This window comes from Vigna angularis, chromosome 1 (genome assembly GCF_016808095.1).
Source record: "Vigna angularis cultivar LongXiaoDou No.4 chromosome 1, ASM1680809v1, whole genome shotgun sequence".
Taxonomy (NCBI): Eukaryota; Viridiplantae; Streptophyta; class Magnoliopsida; order Fabales; family Fabaceae; genus Vigna; species Vigna angularis.
In genome coordinates this window covers 13347760-13365305 of record NC_068970.1, presented here as the reverse complement: position 1 = coordinate 13365305, position 17546 = coordinate 13347760, and the positions used below count along the sequence as shown (strand labels likewise).

Below are 17546 nucleotides of genomic sequence, written 5' to 3'. Positions count from 1 at the left end.
TAAAAAAAATACTTTCATGAAAGTTTTTCTTACAAAATTCATAAATTAATCTTATCAATTATTGGTATGTAGCTATTATGAATGTAAAATATTTTTTTCTCTGGTTCAAAAATTTAAAACTACAATATAGTATTACAAGTTGGTTAAGTATTATTATAAATTAATGACATATCAGTTATTCCCTGTGTGCTAATTTGTGGAGTAAAGGTTGGGGGTTGATGAAAAATCACACAGCAGTACCAACACTATAAATATTGTTGCCTTGTGCAGTTGGTGTAAGTGTTCGCTGTGTTGTAAGATCAACGTTCTCTAAAGCCCAAAATTAAGTGGCTTTCTTCCTGGATCTCCAATTTTTTTTTCTGTACCTCTAAATTTTATTGTACCAAATATATATATATATAAGTATATATATATATATAATTTGTTAACATACATAAATTCTTTTTTTAATTAGTATATTTTAGCAAATGTACATTCTCTTTGGTTATACACCACCCTCGAATTTTTTACATAAATAATACTCGGTCACTTTTTTTTTTTCGAAACCAGACAGTAGCTTTTATTTCCTCGAATAATACACTTTTTGCTGTACTGATTTTTTATATTCCTGTTAAAAGACATACTAATGAAAGATCATATCTATTCTCCCAAAAAATGAATTATAAACTAACAGGAAAATGGTAGTATTTGGTAAATACAAGCTCCCGTCATCAGACCGCTACAATATCTTCACAAGACTCTGTCACTGTGCGAGACTGCTGCCCGGAGCTCCCCACCACAAGAACCTAACTTTCTTTCAAAAGAGTACCGCGTCACCATCATCACCATGTAGACATTATCACGCTACTACCGCAAAATACCATATTTTAGAACTATGCAGGGAGAAAACTAATAAATAACTTTTAAAAAATTCAACTTTTTACGTAAATCATGTGAACCTTTCAATATTTAAACTTAAGAAATATACAAGTTATTGTAAAAATCTAAAATCATGAAACGAAACCCACGTCATCATTCTCAGTAGAGATATGGCAAGTGGACTTTCAAAAAGGCATTATGAAAACAAGAAAAATTCAGAGTACGAATTTATAATTCTGACTGCTGAGGCTACGCAGCGATTACCCTTGCTTGCTTTTCTTTGAGGAACCTTCATCAGTGATCCAGCTCATTGAATTGAGTTTTATAATATTCACTCTTTGTTAAATTATTAACATCAGCCGAAAAAAAAGTCTCATTGACATTTTTTTAAACAATAATAATAGTCAAACAAAAATAACATTCCTCACTTGTTAATATGAGCATTAATTGATATATATTTAAAATCATAACTTGATCCTTAATTGGTTAAAGGAAGAGTTCAAATAAAATCCAACCATACAAGTCCTGGGAAATTCCCAAAACACACTTGGCCTATGTCTCCTTCAAAAATCCTCGTTGCCGGTGAAATACCATATTCCGGCATGTGGTTGGTTATTCTTCTTCTTCACCTCGCTGTCTTTGCGACTCCTTCACTTTGCTTGGACTTCCTATTCAACTCCTTCACCGGCATAACCAACCTCACTTTGGTGAAAGACGCTCGCGTGGACGCATCGGTCATCCGCATGACCAACGACTCCAACCAGTACTCCTATGGACGCGTCTTCTATCCCACAAAAGTTCCCATCACAAAACCTTCTTCCAATTCCTCATCCTCATCCATCACTTCATTCTCAACCTCTTTTGTCTTCTCCGTCTTGCCGCAAATCACTACCAGTCCCGGCTTTGGCCTCGCCTTCGTCCTCTGCAACACCACTGACCCTCCCGGAGCCCTCGCCAGCCAGTACTTCGGCCTATTCACCAACGCCACCTCCCCCACCTTTTTCCCCCTTGTCGCCGTCGAATTCGACACCGGCCAGAACCCTGAATTCAACGACATCGACGACAACCACATCGGCATCGACCTCAACAACATCGAATCCACCTTCTCCACCCCTGCCGGCTACTACAATTCCACCGGGGGGTTCGTGCCGGTGCGTATGCGAACCGGCCAGAATATCCGAGCCTGGATCGATTTTGATGGCCAGAATCTGCTGTTCAACGTAACGGTGGCGCCAATCGGCGTTTCGCGCCCGACGCGGCCTACGCTTTCACATTATGTTCCTACCATAGGTAACTACGTGTCAACTGACATGTACGTTGGGTTTTCAGCTTCCAAAACGAACTGGATCGAGGCGCAGAGGGTTCTGGCATGGAGCTTCAGTGATTCAGGGCAAGCGAGGGAGCTGAACACGACAAACTTACCGGTGTTCGAACCGGAATCGTCGACTTCCTCGCTTTCTGGCGGCGCAATAGCGGGGATTGTTATTGGTTGTGTAGTTTTTGTGGTTATATGCGGTTGTGGTGTTTACTTATGGTGGCGAATCCAGAAAGGGAAAGACGAACAAGACGAGATCGAGGATTGGGAGCTAGAGTACTGGCCACATAGATTCTCGTACGAGGAATTGAGTTCTGCAACAGGGGAATTTGGGAAGGAGCAGCTGTTAGGTTCGGGAGGGTTCGGGAGAGTGTACAAAGGGACGTTGCCGAACAAGACACAGATTGCAGTGAAGTGTGTGAACCACGATTCGAAGCAAGGGCTGCGGGAATTCATGGCGGAGATAGAGAGTATGGGGAGGCTTCAGCACAAGAACTTGGTTCAAATGCGAGGGTGGTGTAGAAAGGGTAACGAGCTTATGCTTGTTTATGATTACATGCCTAATGGGAGTCTCAACAGGTGGGTTTTCGATCGCCCCGAGAAGCTTCTAGGGTGGGAGCAACGCCGTCGTATCCTTGTCGACGTGGCGGAGGGGCTTAACTACCTTCACCATGGTTGGGATCAGGTCGTTATTCACCGAGATATTAAGTCCAGTAACATATTATTGGACGCCGACATGCGAGGGAGACTCGGGGACTTTGGTTTGGCCAAGCTTTACACGCACGGAGAGGTTCCCAACACCACACGTGTGGTGGGGACGCTGGGTTACTTGGCGCCGGAGCTGGCCACGGTTGCGGCGCCGACGTCCGCGAGTGACGTCTACAGCTATGGAGTGGTACTGTTGGAGGTGGCGTGCGGGAGGCGGCCCATTGAGACTTCGGTGGCAGAGGAGGAGGTGGTGCTCATCGATTGGGTGAGGGAGTTGTACGCGAAGGGGTGCGCGCGTGAGGCTGCCGATGCGAGGATCGAAGGGGAGTACGACGAGGAAGAAATGGAGATGGTTTTGAAGCTTGGCTTGGCTTGTTGCCACCCTGACCCCCAGAGGAGACCCACCATGAAGGAAGTCGTCGCGCTTCTCCTTGGAGAGAATCCGCCGGAGGCTCCCGGAAAAGTCTTGTCCGATTTGGTTCGCGGCGGCGACGATCTCGATGAGGCGGCCCCTTTACAACCCTCCTCCACGCGGGTTTGAGTTGTTTTCACTGTACATAATTGGACTTTTTTCTTTCTTTCTTTCTTTCTTTATCGTTGAGCCTTTTGTGTTTGGATTTTGCTACATTGCGGTTTGACTTGTTTTGTTTTGGATTGTTGGATTAGTTAAGTTTCCAAGCAAACTTCTTTTGTACCTAATCAAGGTAAAACTAGTATTTATAGTTTCAGCCAACAAGCGAGATTCAACTCAGTCACTTTATAAGGAATTTTGGCACTTGTATCTGGAAGCGGATTGGCTTGCTTTCTTCTGTGGTTACATTCCCCGTTGTCTGAATTAATTAATGGTTTTGTAAATTGTAAATAGCATACGAAAATGACCACACATTTTTTGCGCATTAAACAGGCGCCGCCATCTGCACGCACTCCACATGCTTGGAATTTTTCAATTGCCAAAATTCTTTTCTATATACATCTTGAAAATAGCGTCCAAAGATCAGAAGAGAATATTTTCAATGCAATCTTTGTATACGGTATTTTTTATTACATTCACTCAAATGTGAACATTGGTAAAGGAACATCGCAACAACATTTTTATTTAAACTATAATACTATTCTATAAATAATATTTTGTAATGAAAATATAACAGTTATTATATGTTTTTTTATTTTCACTCCCACTCCTTTTCACTATTACATTCAAGTATAATAATGAAATACTAATGGAACAGTGCCTAACACTTGGACTACTAAAGCGTGAAGTTGAGAGTGTGGAAAGTGAAGCAGGATTCTGTTCTCTTTGCATCAAAACACTCGGATTCTTGCTTGCATGCGAGTGCCACCGATTCCTTCATGCTCTCAGGTCCACAAACCAACAATCCAATATTAGATTCATCGCTTTCATTTCGGAGCTTGCCAAATATTTCTGTTCAATTCAAAGCTTATAAGCTGTCAATTGTTTTTGTCAATATGCATTAGAAACATTGTAAAGAAACGATGAGTTCACTACCTTTAAAGTTAGGCCTTCCCCCAAAATATACTTCGTGTGCTTCGAGGGCATTCCTAGCTTCATCTGAACATAGATCAAGGGCTTCAATTTCTCTATGCGATATTTGGGGAATCCCTTTCTTCAGCCTTCTCCATCTCAAAAAGCCTGCCACCGAGGCGCTGCAGGCTAAAGCTAGGACAAAGGCAGCTATCAGAAGAAGATCCACGACCCAAGACGGAGTCTTTTCTTTGTCCGTTTTGGAGCGCTTTCCAGATTGAATTATAATATGGTTGAAACAGATTAGGAAAATAAGAAAAGTAATGGAGCAAAATCCTGCAATGGCAGCCATCCAAGACGGACTTTCGGGCCCGTATGCTGCATAATTTGAACACACGCTGTTCACTTGCAGTGTTCTTGCTTTAAAGAACTCATTTAGTAGCTCCCTAATTCCTACCCCTGCTTGTGTTTCTCGGGTTACAAACAATTTTAGGTTCAGATGGAAACTTTTAGTTGATTGGTTGAGTAACATATGAGAGATTGAATGTAACAGACAGAAGTCTTCTGCTTTCTTGATGACATAGACAAGTTGTATTCTCGAGGGAATTTTACTTTTGCTGGCAGCTGAATTAGCTTCTGCCAAAATGCTCAGAAATGGGGTTATTCCACTTCCTCCAGCAACCAGAAGAAGGGTATCATATCTGCAGACAAATTTTTCCATTAACCCGGATGATCTTATACTTTTTCACTGTTTTTCTCATTATAAAAAAAAAACTGATGACAAGGGACAACTGAGGAATTATACTATTAGAAGTGTTTAAGTATAATGTCGTTGCTTACCTCAAAAAGTCCAAAGAAGCAGGTCCATAAGGTCCTTCGATTGCAACAGGTATTCCCTTCCTTTTATCTTCAGTTTTGTCTAGTTCAGCATTTATCAGGTCGTGAAGAGAATTAGTCCACCACCCTTCACATTTTATTATCACTGACAAAATGTGGTTATCAGCCCTGGAACTAGATATTATACTGAAAGAGTGCCATTGAAGATGAGATATGGTTGGTATCTTCAAAAATATAACACTTGTAGGGTTATATTTCAACCCTGCAAATCGTTAAAAAGTCGTTTAAATAACTTTTCCTCTTTGCAATTCTAATGGTCAATTTCAGACTGCTATAAAGAAACTAAATACCTGGATCTTTGGGAAGAATTAGCTCCACAGCTTTGCCAGGAAAAATTCTAGCTGAAACCATGCATGTTTTTGGACTTGATTGTATGATTCGGATCAATTTATCAAGGCTAAAAAGGAATATTCCTGGGAAAACCGTATAAAAGTGCCTATCCCCACCGTGAAACAAGAAAAATACAAGAAAGATTACATAGAAATGATGCGTGTAGTAGAAGATTTCAAACTTTCTCCTTCTAATTTGGGGAAGAGAAGTGACCCAAATGACTAGCCCCACAACAAGTGTTATCTCCCCAGCGAGGTATATGCGTCCGGTCTTCTGCCACTTCCAAATCTGATTGAAAAATATGATGAGAGAAGGAGAAAACTAATCACTAGCTACTGCACAAGTACTGTATATTCAATTACAGTTCAAAAATTTGTCCGATAAAGAAAATGTTTCCGAATTACAATAACAGAAGGTTCATGATTTATACTTCACCTCATCCTGAATATGGTGGCTGATCCCCCATACCAAGAAAGTGCTTGCACCATGTATTGTAGCAAATAGTATCATTGCAGTTCCGACCCATGTGTGATATCTAACTGAAGCTTCAAACTGAATGCCAAGTACACGAAACACAGCCAACCCTCTTAAAATAGGGAGGAGCAACAAAGCCAGACAAGCTTCTGATAGCAAGCCAAACCGGGTTGCTACTCGGTGATACTTGAGTTGCCATCTGAAATCAAGATAGTAAGTAACTCGGTGATGTAATATTTTTTTCTGCCAATCCGACATAAGATGATCAAGAACACTTACGTATTCAACTTCAGTGATTTGTATGGCACCAACTTTTTGAAGTCTGAAGAAATACGAGAGTAGTAGGTCCATGCTAAGAAGACAATAAAAAGGAAAGCTACCAGTATTTCAATACTGGATAAGATTCCCAGCGTGCTGTTCACTACCAGTGGATTTGAGAAGAAGTTCGATTTTGATGGACTTCTTGCATTTCTGTAGTACAAGGAAACAATTTTTGAAGAGAAATGTCGATTATAATAATTGAACAGTCCTTGATATTTACATATTATTACCTGCTTTGGTATCCAACTTTTAAATCCAATAAAAGAAGTCCAATTATTGCAATAGCAATTACAGGAAACGTGTACACAGAGAAGCCAAGGCCTGCAGAAAAGTATCATCCATCAACTGTTATGCAGTAATAGTTACATTGAAGAGAAAAAAAGAGAGGATTAGACATGGTATGAGTAATTGAAGTTGAGAGATTCCTCGTTCTTACCATAGTATCCAAAAATTGTATTATTAGCGCTATCTTCTAATTGTTTCCATTTTCTTGTCCATATTTGGGTGGGCTTCAGAAGCCAAAGAGCAACCCAACCTGCGAATAAGAACATGATCAGAAGTTTCAGAATAGCAGCAAGCAAAGTGGTGCTGCTTGTCATGTTTGACTGGTCTCCCTCCGCCACAGGCTTTTCTTTGTTTTCACTTCATTAAATGCGATAAAGATCCATATATAAAGGAACCTAAATTGGAATATTGGTTGCCATTTAGGAAGTAAATTTTGGCCCCACCATTTCCTCAGTGCTCAACACTATTGCGCTGTAGTAATTTCACAAACTCGTCCGAACTCAAGCCATCAGTTAAATTTTGAAACCCATCTACTTATATTGAAGGAAGCAAATCTTGATTATTAAAGAATAAGATTAACTTGAATCCCTTTTCTACTATCGCTAGTTTGACCTTAAATTTGTTAGACATACATAGGTCTCAATATTTGTGTCCACAAGTTGATTCTCGGTTTTCATGATTTCCGGATAACTTGAATTCTCATTTAGCAATTGACATTTGTGCTAAAGGTTTGAGTGAGCAATTAGTAGACGGTGACACTATCACACAGAATCATCTTGCATCATACTTCTTTTATCTTATTGTGTTTCTCACTTTAACAGATTCATTTTTTCTTTTTGGATAGCTCCTTCATCCGAATCATCAGATAGTGGGATTTCGGTCCCTGCCACCAACACCTTCCCTCCTCCATCCATATATACTTCTTTTTACAATCTGCTTTGCCTCTATCCGTCTGTCCCTGTCCAAATCAATCATGTCCTCTTAACATAAAGAATCACTTTTACTTTGGGTGAATCTCTAAGTTTTGAGAATATCTTTTGGTTTACATATTTCAGAACTTACCAATAGATCATAATATGTTATTTCAATTATTGAAAATAATTCGTAAAACTAGTTATATGTTATTACTGATTCAATTACCGAAACCGTTTATGAACAAATGTAGGCGTATTACAGACTTATTCGATAATCAATTAAATTAGGTTTTTATATAAATGATAACAATGAGATCAAAACATTGCAGTAAAAGAATTTAGATTATCTCGCTCTTTAGTTTCACACACCACATTTATGTTAGTTGTTATTTTATTTTATGGTTTGATATCAAATTTGTTGATATAACATCATTATATTTTTAAAAGCATCTTAGAGAATTTAGGAAAGAAAGTTGTATTTGAATTGTGATTGATCTCTTAAGCAACACCACACGATTAGATATATCAAAACACATCACTAAGTCAAAATCAAATGTAAATTATAATTAGTCTTTAAAATCATTTTTTTATTTTCTTAAAAGATATTAATTTATTTTCACACCAACCTCAAATTTATTAATAATATCTCTTGAATAAACTATTAATGGTAAGACTTCAAATCCATTAACATAATATCATTATAATTTACATTCAAGATATAATTCGTTTTGGAATTACAAAGACATCAAATAATTTAAGAGAAGAAAGTGTATTTAAATTTTTTTTACATCAACTTCTAAATAGTATGACACTATTGAGCATATCTCAACACTTTTATAAATTTAACATTTTTGTTATTCATAAAGCTTTCGTATTTAAATGAAATTTAAAATAATTATTTACATATTTCGTACATTTTGATTAAATCTATCTAATTTGAATTAATTTAATAAACTAAATAATATTTTAATTTATTTTTAATGAAATAAGTTTTCCAAACACTTTTTGTATTAACAATTAGTTTGATTGAACCCATTCACAGCTCATGAACTGAGTTCAAGTAAGCTGACTCATTTTATAGTGTAGTTTTATTTTTATTTTTCAATCTTTTCTTCCTATATTACAATGAATAATTACCTATATTGACAACAAAAATATTAAAATACTTTTTCTCGTTACATTAAGGCTTTTGTTCACTGGGAGGAAATTGGAAGAAATGATTTGGAGAAGAGTGAGTGAATTGAGGATAAATTTTTGTTGTTGTTTATTTGAGTGGATTTGGAGGTAAGTGAGAGTGGATTTTGGAAGTAAAGTTTGTAAAAATTAAGGTAGAATTTAATCGATGTGACAAATAAAAAAATTTGTTTAATTGGGAAAAATTAAAGATTAATAAAATGTCCATAATTATTAAATTAATATAAAAAGATAATTGTTAATTTTATATTTAATTGTAAAAATGTTTATAAAAAATAAAAAATTAACGATAATTATTAAAAATAATTTTAAAAATGTAAAAAAATTATAATTTAGTAAAATGATTTTTTTTAATTTAATATTTTTTTGTAAAATAATTTACTACCAAGTTATAATTTGATTTGTTTTTGAAGTAAGATTGATTCAAAATTTTCCAATACATCTCCAATAAAATGTCAAACAGCTTCCATACACCAATTAGACAAAACATATTTTAGTTTTGTGTTAAATTTTAAAATTTAAAAATATATTTAACCTTATTTGATTTATAATATTTTATATATATAATGATTTAGATTGATTGTGTAATGAAAGAAAATTGAAGAATAGATGAGACATTTTCTCTCCTAACATGAGAAGGAAGAAGAGATTCTGTGAAGAGCAAACATGACAATTGTCTTCGATTCATCCCAAATCATCTCATATGAGCGAGTGATACAAAAATACATTATCTCGCAAATCCATTATATTTCGTCTTCGCAAATCCTCAAAAGCGAGCACCACCCATCTTTCAAATGAGTATTTCTTTTTCCTTCTAAACAGTGCAATCATCGAAAGTGAACACTCTGTAACATCTACCATCCCTTTTATTAATGCTATTATGTCTTTTTTTTTCTTCATTATAACTTGAACATCGTCATTCTCTACTGTACTCATTGAGATGAAGAAAAAAAGAGAATAAATTATTGAATTTGATTGAAAATCTTCCTTCAAAAGCATCTCATATGTTTTAAAAAACTTGTTCCAAAAATCTCTTTCTAAAAAATATTCCATGTGTTTCAAAAATCTTATTTTTGAAGTGTTCTTTCTTACAAAAGCGTATCATGTTATATGAACAATTTATTTAAATTTTTTTTTTCTAAAACACCTATTTTGAAAAACATCTCACATCTTCTAGAAAGCTTATTTCGCAAATCTTTCTTTAGAAAATATACCACGTGCTATCAAAAGTTTGCTACATCAAAAATAATTTGGAAGTCACCATTAAAATATACATACAAAATAGAGGATAAAGATGCGGGTAGTAGTTAGTGTAGATATCAAAAGCCTTAAGCCCTTAAGTACAAAAAATAATCTAGTTAAGTTCATGTTGCCTTTGACAGAGAGAAAATGATTTCATGTTAAAATTAAAAGAGAATGAGATTTAAGTCATTTAAAAACATTTAACTAACGTCTTATATATATATATATATATATATATATATATATATATATATATATATATATATATATATTATAAAATAATTTAAATTAAATTAGTTTTTTCATCAGCATATATTAATGTTAATATTTTTGTTAATAAATTTTTTTAAACTTTGTTCTATTTTTACATCCCATTCACTTTCATGACTTAATCAAAATGTCTTCTTTGATTTAATTTCGTAACTCATCAAAATAGATGATTTTACTCGTTACAAGAAAAAATATTTTTAACTCTTTAAATTTGACTTTTCTTGTGGCTTTAACTTCTGTTAAGGATATTTATTACCCGCGATTTAGCTTTTCCGGAATAAAACCAGGCTGTTAAAGGATAATCGACAGTTTATATTAATTCGTAGAAAAGCGGAACTTACATGCGGTTTTATAGTCCCTGCTACTTTTTATGAGATTTTGTAACCCCTGTTACTTCCTACAGTTTGGAATCCTACTACTTATTAGCGGTTTTAAAAATCCCTTATACTTTATAGCGATTTTGAACTTCTGCAACATAAGTGATTTTTTTTTTAATTTCTTCTCTTCTATGAATTCATGACTTACTATTCATATATAATTCCCGTGTAGCGAAATTTTTTTATAGCGGTTATTTTTTACATTGTGTCTTGCTTTTGAATTAAAGCATATTAAGATGATGTAATAAAATATAGTTTTTTTAGTTTTGGTTATTAATCAAAACATAAATTTCAACACCTTGTTGTTTTGAGTGGATTTGAGAGAGTGGATTTGAGGAGATTTGAGAGGATTTAAAGATAAATTCTTTTGTCGTTTATTTGAGTGAATTTGGAGGTAAATGAAAGTGAATTTGGAAATAAAATTTGTGAGAATTAGTATAGAATTGTACTGACGTGACAAATTAAAAAAATTTATTTTTAAATTCACTCTCATTTATCTCCAAATTATAAACCACAAAATTTATCTTTAAATTCTCTCAAATCGACTCCCTCAAATGCACTCAAAAGAACAAGGCCTTAGGTTGCTTCTAAAATCGAAGTTCAAAACAATTAAAAATTATAAAAGAAAATTAAAAAATAGGTTTTGGTTCTAAAAAATAACTAAAGCTGTGTTTAAAAAAATATATTTTCATTTAGTAATTTTTACACTGTATTAAACTGAAAAACTAAAGTAAGATTTAATATCACTGATCAACCAGAAACAAGAGATAAAAAATTAAAAATTAGTACTAAACTATTTTAATGTGATTTTCATACTTTTATAATATTACATATGTAAAAAGAAATAAATTAAACATATCATCATTTATTTTTAGGGTTCAAAAGAAATGCAAACTTGACAACATAGTCTTAAAAGATTCACTATGAAAAAACATTTAAACATAAGAGTTATTTAAATGATAAACAAGTGATAAACAAACATACTTCTTTAAACATGGTGATGGGAACATACAAATAAAGAAACTTGCAAATGAAAGAAGCAAACGAGAAAGATAAATCGAAATAGATAAAAAAATCTCCAAAATCTAAAATTGTTGTGATAAAAAATAACTTTTCTAAAAATTTAAATTTAGACAGAAAAATATGTTTCGATTTTTCGTAAAATCAAAACCTATAATTTTATAAATAATTTCAAAATTATCACTACTTTTTGAAATATTTCGTTTTCTCTTGATACATTTTCTGCACTAATGCCCCATATGATAATTTTGTATAACTTATCAACAAATCATTTATATTATTATAATATATTTTTTCCAAATAATAATTTAAGTTGTGAAATTATTATATTTCTTATATAAACTTTTTTTATAGGTTTGTAGCCTAAATTACCTTTGAGATAAAGATTTTATATAGTAGAAAATTGTGCATCACACAAATAAACTATTAAGAGAATAATGAAATCTCATCAAAGGCTGATTTTATTCGTTATCAAATTAGTTCATATATAAGAGATGTATCGTGGTTTATGATCGATCAGTTCTAGATGAAAAAATTAGTCTATGATGGATAAATTACGGACAGCAATGCCAACAAGTAAGATATATTTACTTTACAATATTCCAAATTTAATGCATCTCATCGAAAATAAAGGTCTTTTCAAATACATCCAAATGATTGTTATAATTCATATGTGCCAAGAGTCATTGGAATGTAACACCTTAAGTAAACATTATGATTATTACATATCCTAAAAATATTATACACGACAGCTGAAGGGGTTCAGGGATTTTATCATTGACATCAACGAAAGGTTATTGCGTTGTAAGATACACAATTCCCTGTATTAGTTTCCTCATTGCAAATAACATTTCAGAAATTTCTGCTAACTGGTTGATTTTCCTGCTTTTCCTTCAGACATTCTAATCATGATGGGTACCTACGTTAAACAAGCCAAACTTCAAGGATTAAGCTGGCAATAAAATAAGCACCCCCATGTGATCATTTTGGAGAATGTTAACCCTTACATTCCATTGATATCACCGTAGAAACAATGCTAGATTTCTCAAATATTAGTACACCAAAACCTCGGAGGTACATACCCAAAATGACATGGTTCTAACTAATCCTCAAGGGCTATTAAAGTTAAAGCGATTATAGCAAGAAGCCTACATTGTTACAACTAAATAGCCAAAACACACTAAAAAATGAAAAAGGGGTCAGCATAGTATGGCACGTCCAATGAACTGCTGATATTGACAAAAGAGTTTTCATCCAAAAATATATACTTTAAGTGACAGAAGAGAAACTCCTTTTTCACCTAGTTTGAGGCTTTGATAGCAACGAAGCCTTCATGAAATGCCAATTTAGAATCAACCAATAATTCCTTTCATTTCCTATCCTCATTTGTAATGTGAGAAAGTGGAGACAAAGAGGCAGAGATATGGAAGATGTGAATCAATCCCCAAAAGAAGCAAAGGATTACTATTCTAAAAGAATATGGTTGCTAGAAACTGCGCAAACATTTGGAGATCCCAAGAGAAGTGACAAAAATGGAGTTAATGGCTTCCATTTTACTTCTGGTAGAGATTCCTTCGTCTATAACTCCCAAGAAATAATGACTCCTGAAATTTCTGGAGCATTTGAAGAAATTAAAAGTTTAATTAGTAGCAGAAACGGGGCTAATGATGAGGTGGCAGACCAAGAAAACGGTGACTACGGCCGCTATTCTATACAAACGTTGTCAACAGAAATTGTGGAAATAGTCGAGGACGGCAACAGCATAACAAAAAACAAAGATAGAAGGGTTGATGATCTCTATGTGGCTGTTGGCAAAGATGACTTGGATGCAGTGAAATGGGCTCTTGATCATGCTGTCTCTCCCGGTTCCCGGATTTTTCTTATCCACGTCTCTTCTCCAATCACATCGATTCCTACTCCAGGTAACCATTAACCTTTTCCATTTTTCATTCTCATTTATATAAGAACACTTTTCCATTTGAGTTCAGTAGATTAGTACTTTGTCACAACCGATTTTGCAGGGAACCTTTCCTTTGGAATATATGTTCTAGTAACACCTGTTATTACGCGTCATTCTTTAGTATTCTGCTCTCTCCTTACCGACACAATACCAATATATGCCATTGCTAGATTACTATAACTAAGAATTTTAATTATGTTGGCTTGTATGATACTAGTCAATTCTTTTCATTTGTAGTATGGACTGTAGCATGAATGTTTCAAAGTTGTGCATTGTCTATCAAGAATACATCTCAAACTCTGAATTTCAAACCTTGAATTATATCTACTTGGTGGTAATAACTTATCTGATAGTTGGAAGGTTTGAAAGAAGTCAACTGACCCCACAGCAAGTGAGACTATACGTGAATGAAGTGAACAACAAGAGGAAGGATCTTTTGCAGAAGTACATTAAGATGAGTAATGAAGCCAATGTACTGACTTGATTACTTTACGACTATGATGTCTCTAGAATTTATTTAGACCACAAAAACATACTAAATTAATCTAATTCTAATTTTGTTACCAATTTCTATTTGTCTCCGTGTTCTTTTCTCTCCCAGGTAATAGCAGAAACTTTGCTTCTGGAGAGCAATGACACAGGAAAAGCAATTCTGGATCTCATCTCTATACTTAACCTAACCAACCTTGTCATTGGAATCAAAAAGCTACCTTACACACGGTATGTTATCGCTGCTTGGATTTCATTCACAAATGGATGACATCGACAAGCACATGTTAAAGATTAAGGATTGTGTATCTTCTTTCTCTAACTTGTTCTTTTGATTAGGCGCAACAACAAATTGAGCATCGGAGAGTTCGTAAAGAAACATGCACCGAATACCTGTGAAGTTACCTTGGTTTATAATGGCGAGGTGTTTGTGTCAGACCCTTACATGGATGGCTTGGTATCCTATGGCCAAGCATCACAGAGTAAAAATCACTACAAAAGCAACTTCTTACAATGCATGTGCTTTTCAGGCAAGTCCAGTTCATTCAACTATTGATTTTCTCTCTCAACTCTATATGTACAATAAATTAGACTGGGAAGCTAAACAGGTACATCTGTTATAAGGGGAAGATGTAGATTTCACCAATGCATGATATTATGATATATGTTTCTATAACTAATTTAATTACCTATGCTTTTCTGCCATATATTTTATTTCATTTTTATTTTGTTGCATGTATGTTTTCCTTTTATAGTCTCACACTCTATCTACAATCCCTTGCATACAGGGTGCATGAAGGAAGATGATGGTATATAGTACATTTCTCACACCAGCAAAAACAAGCACTGGGTCAACTACTTAAGTAGTCTTAATTTTCCAGCGTGTTGAGTAATGAAAATTACAACTTTCAATCATGAGGAACTAAATCGGACCACCAACCATAGTTCAAAAGTAATTGTGTGATCTACATAGAAAACTCATGTCCATCATATTATTAATTTTTGGGAAGATAACTTCTGTGAATTTGTCTGCGGATATGAGGGAATTTCTGTCTTGAATATGAGTGACACAGTTTATGTTCTATTATTATGTAAACTGTATAAACAGCTTTTTGATTTCAATTAATTTAAATTACAATATGAAGTCATTTATATGAGTTCCATAATGTGTACTAGTAATAATTTTTTTTATTTACTAAAAAATATTATGTCTATCAGCAGCATGAGTTCTATCTTTTGGCTCCTGTGTAAAAAGTGAGTAATATGTTCTAGATTTAATTAGTATTTTTATTTATTCAATGTGATTTTTTAATTTATTTTAATTCCACTTTTTTATTTAAAAGGATTTAAGTGGTGTTTTTTCATAAAATTAGTGGAAGTGATCAGTCTCTTCTTCTTTTAAGTCTTTTTTCCTTCTTGCTGCACCTTTCTCCACGTTTATCACCTTTCACATGTTTTTCTCTTTTATACCATCCACTTTCCACAACTTTTTTTTCTTTTTTTCCTTATTTTGTCCACCACCTTCCACATCATTTCTCCATTTCTCTCCTTTGGTTTTCTTATCATTTTTTTTTTCTTTTCACCTTTTTCCACCTCCTAGGGTGTGTTCGCTTGAGACTGTAGAAAGGAAGAGAGAGGAGTAAGTTTCATTATCCTATTCTATTGTTTTTTAAAATAAAAATTTATTCACATTTTCTTTTCCAAATTCAGCGTGTACATAATTTTTGTTTCATCTTCATTCTGATCAAGTAATAGGTATACTTGTATATCTATTTTTTTACTATTCTAAATATCAACTAAATCCTTTTTATAAAAAATAAAAATAAAAATCACACTAAATAAATCATAATACTATCAAAATATTTAATTTTAAAAAAAATATTATTTTCTCTAGGAAGTCAAATATTAAGAAAAATATTATAGTTGTATAAATCTTTAATGATCTCTTTTTTATATTACTGAAAATTTATAATATGTCACTTAAATGAAATCACATAAATAACAAAATTAAATTATTAATCATTTGAATTTAAACATACACTACAGGAAATGCTCGTTTTTCCGACGGCCTTTTACCCACGGCTCAGAAGCCCTCGGTAATGCAGTGGTGAAGTCAATTACCGACGGCTTAGAGGCCTTCGGTAATGTCTTCTAAGAATTTTAAGTTGTTTCCTCTCTGCAATTCATTTTCCCACCGGCCGCTTCGTCCAAAACCCTTCCCTCCAACCCTATTCTTCGTCGCCCAAAACCCTTCCCTCCAACCCTTTCCTTGTGCTCCTCCAACGATACGAAAGTCGTAAGCTTCCTCTCCTCTACCCAAATTGTCAGTAATTCCTCTCTCCTATGCCCAAATTTAAGAAATTCCTCCAACGATACCAAAGCCCTAGTCTGTTTTTGGTCACCGTAAGGCGTTCTTTCGCGGAGCTTAGGTCGTTGGTGGCATGGTCTTTCCAGCAGGGTGGTGGGTCGTGGTAGTTGGCGTTTTGCGGTAGTGGTGGTGGGTCATCGAGGTTGGCTTGACGGCAGCGTTGGGGTGATGTGGGCTTGTTAAGTTCGTGGTCGGGGTCTGCAGAGGCTGGCATCTTCGTCCATTTTTCTTTCGAGGTAAGTTTTTTTTCAATAGCTTCCTATAGCTTACGCTTGAGATCAATGGAGTAGGGGCTTGCTTGCATCCAATTTATCTTGTTTCCATCCATAAATCTGTTTCATTTCGTCACCGCAATTCCATTTCTAACATTCATTTCCATGCCTTTGATGTTCCAACCTTTGTTTCCCTTTCTCTGAACTTAAACAGTACAGAAACTGATTTCCCATCTCATCTAATTCCTTCATTTGGGGCCTCCATGCATCTTCCAGATATTCAAAATCTTCTGCTTTTGCTACTTGCTTGAAAGCAGAAACTCTTGCTTCTTTGAAAGCAGAAACTCTTGCTTGTCCGTTTGTAGCTGTGTTTGCTGGATGGATGCTTTCTGTGTTGTACCACTTCAGCTCCTACTGCTATCCTTTCACCTCACGGCCTACTCTTTTGGCGTCTGACTCAAGCTGTTGTGTGCTTCTTCTTCATGTTGTTGTGGCTTCTTTTGCTGCACCGTGAGTGCTTTTACCATGTCTTTTCCTCACACTGTGCAGCTTCACTCCCTTCAACGTGGTGTGCCTCATGAGCTCTTGTTGTAGCTAAATATCTTCACTTGTTAATTGAAATGAGTTGCAAGTGTTGAATGCAGGCCGTGGAGTATGAGTTGGATGCCACTTTAATTAAATTATGTGCAGCTCTTCATTTTGATGGCTTCAAGATTCATGTTCCACCAAGAGAATTTGGTGGTTCCCACCTTTATTCCATCTTTCTGAATGCTTTTCCAAAATGCTTCTTCATGGACCCTAGGCCGTGGAGTGTATGTGTGTAGCTGCT

The 17546-nt window shown here is 34.8% G+C and overlaps 3 protein-coding genes across 3 annotated transcripts; 2 read left to right on the top strand and 1 right to left on the bottom strand.

Annotated features, from left to right (window-relative positions):
* The first annotated feature begins 1291 nt into the window (after positions 1–1291).
* LOC108346790 (L-type lectin-domain containing receptor kinase S.1) lies at positions 1292–3632 on the top strand. Its single transcript, XM_017585840.2, has one exon. It carries the CDS (start codon positions 1413–1415, stop codon positions 3420–3422), a length of 2010 nt encoding a protein of 669 aa, XP_017441329.1. The 5' UTR covers positions 1292–1412; the 3' UTR covers positions 3423–3632.
* A 238-nt stretch (positions 3633–3870) lies between these two features.
* Positions 3871–7199, bottom strand: LOC108346780 (ferric reduction oxidase 8, mitochondrial). Its single transcript, XM_017585830.2, has 8 exons — positions 6823–7199; positions 6617–6707; positions 6345–6536; positions 6027–6264; positions 5552–5879; positions 5205–5463; positions 4389–5065; positions 3871–4304 (listed from the first exon to the last, which is right to left on the bottom strand). The coding sequence occupies exons 1-8, from the start codon at positions 6983–6985 to the stop codon at positions 4129–4131; spliced, it is 2124 nt and encodes a 707-aa protein (XP_017441319.1). The 5' UTR covers positions 6986–7199; the 3' UTR covers positions 3871–4128.
* Positions 7200–13010: 5811 nt separating this feature from the next.
* LOC128196312 (uncharacterized) lies at positions 13011–17231 on the top strand. Its single transcript, XM_052876768.1, has 5 exons — positions 13011–13610; positions 14002–14120; positions 14250–14368; positions 14477–14667; positions 17035–17231. Exons 1-5 carry the CDS (start codon positions 13112–13114, stop codon positions 17229–17231), a joined length of 1125 nt encoding a protein of 374 aa, XP_052732728.1. The 5' UTR covers positions 13011–13111.
* Positions 17232–17546: the final 315 nt, after the last annotated feature.